Here is a 9,722-nt window from a genome sequence, read left to right on the forward strand (position 1 = left end):
ACTTTTCCTTGCTGCTTGGACACAGTTGATCAATCAGCTTGATCGGAATCTCTTCTTTTGCTGCGATTATGTAAAAAGGAGTATTTTCTGGTGGATTTCTCCAGTTATAATTGAGCAGTTTTAAGCTACTTTTTCTTATGCTGTTCTATTCTCCTTCTCTATTCGGGGAGGCTAGCATATTGTTGCTACTAAATACCAGAGCTATAACCGAAGTATTGCATTTAACGGTGTGGTCTTCCTATAAACATTTTTCCTCGGCATCTAAAATCTATTCTTGCTTTCTTTCGTTCTTTTTGTCTAGACAGCTTATATGGCTCCACAATTTTCATTGCCCAAAATTAGTGGCGTTGCGAACTTCAGCCATGACGCAATCAATGAAATGCTTTATGAAGTGCGCTTGACGAGCATCTGTGCTCTCAGTTTCTTTTAACGTGATAACGTTAAGGGGCACGCATCTCAGAAAATCCAGCGCCAGCTTCGCTGACCGCAAGCGAATTATCCGCGAGTAATTTCCAGAGAAGCCGCCTAAGAGGCACGTGGTTCACCTGGGTCACATAACCTTGCTGGCATGATTACAACCTGCACAGCGGATAAAGAGCAAACTCCGTATCATCGCAGGTGTAAGTTATAGTAATGATTTTTTACGAGAGGTTGCTAGGGAAGAGCGACGTGTGTTACACCAGCTCCACCGGTGGCATTACCAGTCATTGCTGGGCAGTGGCGCATCGCTTAACCGCTGCACCACTGCGCCAGCAGTATGAGAGTTCCCAGCATCTATGCATGCTATGTAGTGAGGGACCTGTTCTGTGTATATAGGCATTATGGCATTAAATCTATCCCGTCATACCCTTGAGCCGGAACATGTGCTCCCGCTAATTATTTTTTAAGATTCCGATTTTTGGCCGATCTCCTTCTCGAAAAGCCGCGTTTTTTCATTATTTGCGTTTTTTCGAATCTGTCAATAGTTATCCGATTGCACGCTTGATTAATTTATTCCACTAGCTTCGTGACATCCTCTTTCCTTTCCGGCGGTTGGCCGCCGAAAAAAAAGCGCACAGAAAAGCGCAAAAAGACGACAGACACAAAAATAACAAACAACCGAAGCGTTGACTTGCAACTGAGCGCTTATTCACAAAGGGCAGAATATGTACACACTCGAAGAAAAGTTAGGCCATGGGCTCGTGTGTAACAGGCGGCATGTGCTCATTTTTCTCCTGCTTTCTTATCAATTATGTCTCAAGTAAAATATTTTTTGCACTGTAGTCTACTACTGATCAACTGCACAAATAAAAATAAACACTCCTCTACTTTCTAAGTTCAGTGCTTTTTCGCTTTCTTCATATGCTGTTTTAATGAGCCGCTTATTTGCTTACACTTGTCCGCTTATTTTTACACGGGCGTTCAACTTGACAACAACAATATATGAAATAACATTAGGTATTCACTTGTACAGCGTACATAGTAATACTAGATAAGCGATACTTCCTCACCAAAGCAAACGTTGCGCTTAACCACGCATCTAACTATTAACGAGGGAACGAGGGAAGCCCGCAAGGCTTCACTCGTTCGGGATTAACCTCCCTGCCCGCGGGCTCACCGCGGAACTCCAACGCCTCCAGTAAGGCGATGAACACAAGCCAGAGCTCACCTCCGCCGCTGCGGATACGGAACTCTCTTGATTGCAAAAAAGAAAAATAACAGGCCCTTAGCAAGGGGAGACATAAGGTCTCTATATATTCCCGCCCCCCCCCCCCCCCCAAATTTATTGTGGCATTTCTTATCCACTTCTCATAAAAATGTTTTTAACAACTAAAAAGTTTCGCCGTGACCGTGAGCAGGCTAATAGGCTCTCTGGAGGTGTTGCTGTTGTAGTTCTGAGCGGCATTGCAACTTATGAAATAAATCTCCAGACGAATTATGGAGCCGTTCCATTCACTGTCCTGAGCTTTAAAACAATTACCGTATGCTGTATATACCTTCCCCTCCATCTGAATGTAACACTACAAGATCTAGAGCAGCTTTTAGGCAGCGACCAGAGCCATGTCTGGTAGTCAGCGATTTTAATGCGCACTCCTCGATTTGGGGAGTGAACAGAGAGACACTATAGGTCGGGTTTTAGAATATTTTATGCTGCGGAACAACGTCTGCTCGCTCAATACAAGCAAACCAGCATATTTCTCTTCATCTTCAGGTAACATGATTTGCATAGACTTGTCTTTTAGCTCTCCATCCGTATTTACCGATTTTAAGCGGGAAGTTCTTGATAACACGTACGGAAGTGATCACTTTCCAGTGATAATTAACTTTTCATCACCACCACCAATAATTCCAACTAAACCACGCCGTTGGAAACTGCACTTAGCAGACTGGCCACTATATGAAGAAAAGGCCTGTCTGGAGAAAATATATTGGGATGATCTTAGCATTGACGAAATAAATGAAATTTTTACAACATGTATAATTTCGGCTGCACGTCTAGCTATTCCGCTGTCGTCAGGAGTAGTACGCCGAAACCACAAGGTTTGGCATAACCAAGATTGCAGAAAAGCAAAACAAGAATCAAAACAAAGCCTGGGGAAATTTCCGAAGGTACCCCACACACGACAACCTCATAAATTTTAAAAAGGCGAGAGCAAAAGCACGATATATCCGTCGCAATGCTGAAAAAACTTCTGAAAAATGTACCATTGCGGCTGCACGTCTAGCTATTGCGCAGTAATCAGGAGTAGTACGCCAGAACCACAAGGTTTGGTATAACGAAGAAAAAAGTAATGAAATAAAGTTTGGGAAATCTTTCACATGTATCCAACGGCCGAGAACTTGATAAGATTTAAAAAGGTGCGCGCAATACGACGACATATTCTTCGCAATGCTGAAAAACATCAGAGAAAAACTGTTTCGTCCATAAATATTTCAGTTACATAAAAAAATGTGGGAAGAAGTCTGCAAACTCAATAGCCGCTTTTCTCCTTTCACAATTCCTTTCGTAACACCTCCGAATCGACAAACAAGCATTAGCGAACAGGCCGACAATCTAGGTGAACACTTCGCCACAGTTTCTAGCTCCCCACAATACACAAAATAATTTTTAAACTAGGAGAACACAACTGAAAAAGAACTACTGCCGACAAGTGGCAGCGCAAATGAACATTAAAATAAATTATTTACACTACAGAAATCCGTATTGTACTTCCGGCCGGCAAACAGACAGCACCAGGCCTAGATGAAATTCATTATGAAATGCTTGCACACCTCTCCAAAGATGCTGTAGAAGCTCTTCTGAAATTCTTCAATAAATTATGGCAGTCTCGAAAAATGCCAGAGGCTTGGTAAAACGCCATGGTTGTGCCATTCCTGAAATCTGTAAAACCACCAACTTCGGCTGGTAGTCACAGGCCAATAGCACTTACGAGTTGTCTTGCTAAATGTTTTGAAAGTGTGAAAACATTAGTTTAATGTTCATCCTTGAGTCGCGCAAACTTCTCCATGTCCACTAATGTGGAATTAAAAAAGCATGCTTTACAAATGGCCATCTCGTCCGCCTTGAAAACACAGTCCGTGAAGCATTCATACACAAAGAGCACTGTCCGGCAGTATTATTTACTTGGAAAAAGCTTATGATAGAGCCTGGATTTTTCGGATTCGTCGTGACCACGCGGATCTAGGTATCTGCTGCAGGATGCTGAACTGTGTAAAAGGCTTTTTTTCTGACCGTTCATTTCGTGTACGACTAGGCTGCACGCTTTCGAAAAAAATTCATCCAAGAAAATGGCGTACCGCAGGGGCGTATTCTAAGTACCAAACTCTTTATTGTAAAAATACACCCAGTATCGCAGATAATTCCAAAGTCCATCATGTATTCAGTATATGATGACGACTTTCAAATTTCATGAACATCTTCCAGCTTATCAACATTCGAAAAATAGATACAGCTTAGACTGAACAAACTAGCGACTTGGGCAGACCAAAATGGATTTAAGTTCTCTCCACAAAAAAACTGTTGCCGTCCTTTCCTCCCTGAAAAGAGGCGTGCAGATTGATCCCTTGCTGCACTTGAATGAAATTGTTCTACACGTAAAACAAGAGGATAAAATGCTAAGCATAACTTTTGACAGAAAGCTAGTATTCTTAACCCACATAAACACCCTCAAAAAGAAAGATTCTCCTTCTCTAAATATACTGAAGATACTTTCACGGCAACACTGGGGGTACGATAGGTTATGCCTTTCAGAGACCTACCGCTCCGTAGTACGGTCCACTTTGAGCTATGGGTGCATTTGGTATTGGTCTGCAAGACCATCATACCTCAAAAAACTGGATCCTGTAGAAAATATGGGCCTCCGTCTATCAACTGGTCCATACAGAACATCATCCATAAACAGTATATACCTAGAAAGAAATGAACCATCTCTTGCAAACAGAAGAGCAATGCTTAACTCTGCATATGTACTGAAAATAAGGTCCTTACCAAAACACCTTTGTTACCCCGTAGTTACCAAGCGCACATCTACAAGACTGTTCAATAATAAACCACGATCAATCAGACCTTTGCTATTACGCTTTGAAGACGCATGTCATGAACTAGGAATACTAGATGCTCTACCTATAATTGCCCCGAGACACGATCCATTGCCACCATTGCACTGCGTTCCCTGTGCTTGCGACTTCGCGCTCACAGTTTCGTAAAAAACAAACACCACTTGAACACCTACTTCAAAAATGCTTACCTTTGAAAGAGAAATATTTAAGCTACATGGCGTTTTACACAGAAGGCTCGAAAACAACGATGTACGTTGGAAGTGCAGCAGTACAGGGGAAATGAGAAAAAATAGTAAGATTGCCAAGTTATGCATCCATCTTTACTGCCGATTGTTATGCAGTGTGTATGGCTGCGGACAAAATAGTACATGAGAACATCGAAAACAGTATATATACTAAGATTCCCTGAGCCTACTCACACAGCTGCTTTCAAGAAATGCAGTTGAACCCTTAGTAAGCAGCATCATACACAGCACACAAAAAGTCACAACACAATGACTTATGATAAGGTTCTGCTGGGTCCTGAGCCACGTCGGAATAGAGGGTCACGAGAGAGCATACTCAGAAGTAGTAACAGCTCAAAATGTTGAAATAAAAATGTGAAAATACCTTTAAAAGAAATCATGAAGTTGATATATAACAAATCAAAGAACAAATGGCAGAAAGAGTGGGATAATAAACTGAACAACAAACTACACTTTATAAAGCCCACCTTGGGGGAATGGAGGTCATGCAGAGACGAGGAACGTTTCCCTGAAGTAATCTTATGTCGCCTTCGCATAGGACAAACACACCTCACACACCAACTTACAAAAGAAGACAATTCTGTTTGCGAAAGATGGGAGACGAGCTCACACTATACCATATCTTAGTTGCATGTTTATACCTAGAAAAATTAACAAAGAAATCTTTAGTCAATTTTATAATCAATGCATTGTATTTCACCCGGCGCTACTCTTGAGTGATAATGCAATTGTTGAAATTTTTTATGTTTCTAACTTTTTTACGAGAGGTTGGTTGTCTTAATAAACTGTGAATGCCTCACTTTTCTTTGATACACCTCAGCCGCTTTCTCATTCCTGAGAAGGCTGAGGTGTCTATTTCATTGGTCGGGGGCCTCGACATGCTTCCTCTCCAACGGATGGCTGCTGAGGCTACCTGACCCTGTTTAAAGCTCGTACCATTAACCATTTCAAAACATTTTCTGCCCTTTACCTTCACTAGGTGGTATGAAGTAACATTTTAGGTCCTTTACACCACCGTTTCACTTTTTATATAAAATCCGGCCCAAGACAATCTTCTATACCTTTAGTTTGGCGCATGGTGGCCTTAGCCGCCTATGTGCCATAAAACCCAACACAACACAACGCAAGAAAAAATAATTGAAGTAACTATAATGGCTGAGCCTGAGTGCCTAGCCAAAAAGGCGAGTTTGTTGTTAGCGAACCGTAGAAATCTGCGCAGCCGGCAGATTAAAGAAAAAACCCGTTCCACTCGCTGTGAAAGCATTTCGTTCGAGAATGAAGTGAGTTTGAGAAGCATAAACAAGATGATCGAGCGAGAACTGACTCTAACTGCTGGAGCAAGCATACGCGTGTGGCGGCTTACTCATATAACTTGGCTGTTCGTGAGAGCGGAATGGCGGACCGACATGCAACTCAGGTTCCCGCGGAGACCCTCTACGATAACTTATATGTTTAACAGGTAACCAGTGCACTATGGCCACAGAAATTCGTTTCCGTAAGGACCAATTAAATTTGAATACCAAAAACCGCTAAACAAACTGCAACAAACTGGCCTGCAACTGTGCTCTTCTGAATGAAATTCGTTTCCATGTGACGCTCCTTTTTCTCTCACAATAGGACTATTGAAACTTCAGCGCTGCGAACAGATGCTTTATAGTGCAAAAACTTAATACATGTAAATTCTGGGTTCGCGTTCCATGAATGAACCTGGCGTTGAAATAAACTGAAGCAATATGCTTCGAATGTCCCTTGCTGCTACGGCTATGGAGGAGAATTGCTAAGAGCTAGCACAAAAATACCAAGAAAGAGTTGCAAATAATACGTATTAACTGACATATAAATTATTAATCTCTGCTCCAGTGCTTACTGATGTGCCAGTTCATTTAGAAAGCTTTAGAAAGATGCAAAGACAATTTCAAAGAAAACTTAATTATGTCAGCTGACGCGGCTGATGGTCTAACCCCAAGTGTTAGGCCTTGCATGGCCTGGCGACTGAGCCTTGACATGGCTTAGTTGCAATCCGTGTGTCAACGAAGCCACCTTATAAACTTAAAGCAGAAGTGATAAAACGGTTGTCATAACGCACTGCCTATCTTGGGAGCTATAGTTTCACAATTAACGTCCTACTGTATAGAATCAATTTTTTTTGCTGTACTTTATGTCACATTAGATAACACATGTTTCCATTCAACTTTTGACCACGCATTCAACACATGATGCATTGCAACATAATTTATTCACTTATGATGTGGACCTAGTATTAACCACTGGCAGCAGTGGCTGGTGCGTTGGCTGCCCGTCCTTCTTCCTCGCTGAGTGGAAAATAGATGGGAGCCACGTGGTTCCATTTTTACAACACAGCTGCTAACCACCAGCTTCACTAGCCAGACCAAGGCTGGCCGTAGCCGGAGCCATAAGTCGAAGCACTCGTATATGCTGCGCTGTGATGCGAAGCGGCGCCGAGATGACGCTGTCCTGCCGGCAGCGGGTTCGAGTTGAACACAGCGTCGGCGCTGGCTCCGGGCTCGGTTCCTGGCTCGTTGGTGTCGATCTTGGCGCGGTATCCACCAGCGTCGGCAATGTACTTGACGCGGCGGAAGACGCCTTTCGCATCCGAGTAGCCGTATGTGCCCGTCTTGGTGTTTGCAGCGTCGCCCTGCTCCTTGTGGAAAGATTTCGTTCCGTACTCGTCCGCGTTGTCGTAGCCGAAGCTGTACGGTTGCGGTGGCTGCGTTTAAACATTAGGATATGTGAAAGGCCATTAACGACTGGCACGGAACTCAGTGCGTTCTCTTGGTCTGCTACAGGCCGGTGACAAAAGCTACAGGCACATTTCAAAGCAAAGAAGAGAAACAACGCAAACTGAGGTAAATTGGAAGAGAAACGCAATGCTACATAAATCTGTTTTAGTGCCTCTTGTTTGTGAACGCCCAGCAAAGAGCTTCTAGAAATATTTGCGCGCTTTTTAGGTTGTGTGGATACTTTTCAGGGAAATTGTATGGCGCCAGAGAGTTATAATTAGAAAGGTTACATGACAGCAGTGGCTGTACATGTTGGAAAAGCACAGCCTCGCTTGGTTTTTTAAGGAATCAAAAAACTCACGTAGTATTGCTCTTGCCGTGCAAATGACTGTGTGGTAGCGGCGAACGACGGCCCGAAAGCTCCATGGTGCTGGAAGCCGCCTCCGAATCCGAACTGACCCCCAGCCAGGGCCACGGGAAGAACTGAGATCACGAGAGCCTGAGGCAATGACATGTCATTTCATATTGAGAGGAGTTCAGGCAAGCGGTACCTTCGCGATTAATTTAGTTGCGTTAGGTACGTGTGATCTATGTGTTGCTAGGTTTCAAAAGAGAACTTAGCTGAATACGTGCGCAATAAGACCATCCCTATTGACTTAGAAAAAGTGCGTTGGCTTTGTCGCATGCATGTACATTACTTTACCAGTTTTGCAGTTGCCAAAAACTGCTAGTAGCTGTGTAGACTGGTCTCTGTTTCAGACGTCTTGTAGATGCGGTAACTTGTGATATCGCTTCCCTGTTTTATTTTTAACTACACCATACCCCAGGAACCTGTGCTGCAAAATTTCACAACGCCAAATACGATGATTTTTGTTACTGACGGCAGCCATTAACTGTTATGAGGTGGTACGTGGTCACGAATAACCAACAGAAGGTGCGCACGAAAGGCTGTCAGCATCACCTGCCTTTATTACGTATTATGGCATTATATGAGTCATATTTTTAGTTTTGTCCGGCCGCTATGTTTTGTCTATACAAAATCTTCGCTGTCACCGCATGCTGTTTGACGACAATTTCCTGTAATATTTCTTGCTCTTCAAATTTCTTCCAACGTTTTCCAAATAATCGAAAAACGCAGTTGATGTTTTAATTGCCAAAACTTTCTTGTTAAGAGAAACTTGAATGGAAAGAAGGAACATCTATTTTACTTTGACAAAGCATGCTTACAGAGAGACCCTGCATGTCTTTTTTATAGATGTTTCTGTTAAATAACACTTCTTTTAGGTATATATGTTATAATGAACATTTCGTACATACACGATAACTCACAATACTAGTCAAATGGCCACTTGCACGGGCACTGGGAAACTTACCTTCAGGAACATCACCACTGAAGCGTTCATTGTACCTTTGAGTCGGAGTAAACCGTTCGTGCAAGAGATCTTCGAAACGTGAACTGGCAACGCGTTTGTAGCGGCAAGCACTGAGTGTTCCTTTCACGTGGAGGTGTGCGGTGACTTGCACTCGCTTTTGGTCGCGACTGTGCCGACTGCAGCAGAGGGGAGTGTTTTATAATGTGAAGCCTTCTGGGCAAGGAGGCAAGTGACGTACGCCTGACCCAGCTTGACCCAGCAGCTTGACCAAGTGCCGGTGCTCGCATTGTTGCCGGCGCTCCAGCTGTCGCCACCGGAGGTGCTCTTTCGCCGCTCTCAATTTTTTGCGCCTTCATTGGCGCGGCAGAAACAACAACTAAACAACTGCACGCGCGCACGGACGCCAGTGCGGAAGGCATCCCGGTCACCGCGTCTCTTTCACACCAACTTTCACGCGGAGGCACGACCTAGGCTTCACCGAGCCCCCTCGCCACCGGACGTATTTTTCACGCTGTCGCCCTCCCACGTGGAGAACATTTAGTTCTCTTGCTTTCCGTCTTGTTCGCACGTGCGTAATAGTTTGAGCCGACTTAAGTGGAAAGAAACGGCTCCGTTCACCAGGCTCGCAATGCGGGTTAGTAGGTTATGCATTGCTTGGCTCAGTTCATAAAAGATCCGTCGGAATAACTCAGGGGCATTGGCGTTTAGCTACTGAATTGGAGTTTGCGCAGTTGAACGCGACGACGGTGACCGCATTTTAAAGAGGCCAAGGAGGATTAATTCGTTCAGTGGAATATAGGCTCACGTAATGTGCTGTGCTGTAG

The 9,722-nt window shown here is 43.7% G+C and overlaps 1 protein-coding gene across 1 annotated transcript; it reads right to left on the bottom strand.

The window, feature by feature from the left end:
• Positions 1-7,037: 7,037 nt before the first annotated feature.
• Positions 7,038-9,060, bottom strand: LOC144122998 (cuticle protein 14-like). Its single transcript, XM_077655927.1, has 3 exons — positions 8,899-9,060; positions 7,887-8,024; positions 7,038-7,512 (listed from the first exon to the last, which is right to left on the bottom strand). The coding sequence occupies exons 1-3, from the start codon at positions 8,926-8,928 to the stop codon at positions 7,165-7,167; spliced, it is 516 nt and encodes a 171-aa protein (XP_077512053.1). The 5' UTR covers positions 8,929-9,060; the 3' UTR covers positions 7,038-7,164.
• Positions 9,061-9,722: the final 662 nt, after the last annotated feature.

This window comes from Amblyomma americanum, chromosome 3 (assembly GCF_052857255.1).
Source record: "Amblyomma americanum isolate KBUSLIRL-KWMA chromosome 3, ASM5285725v1, whole genome shotgun sequence".
In the NCBI taxonomy this organism is placed as follows: Eukaryota; Metazoa; Arthropoda; class Arachnida; order Ixodida; family Ixodidae; genus Amblyomma; species Amblyomma americanum.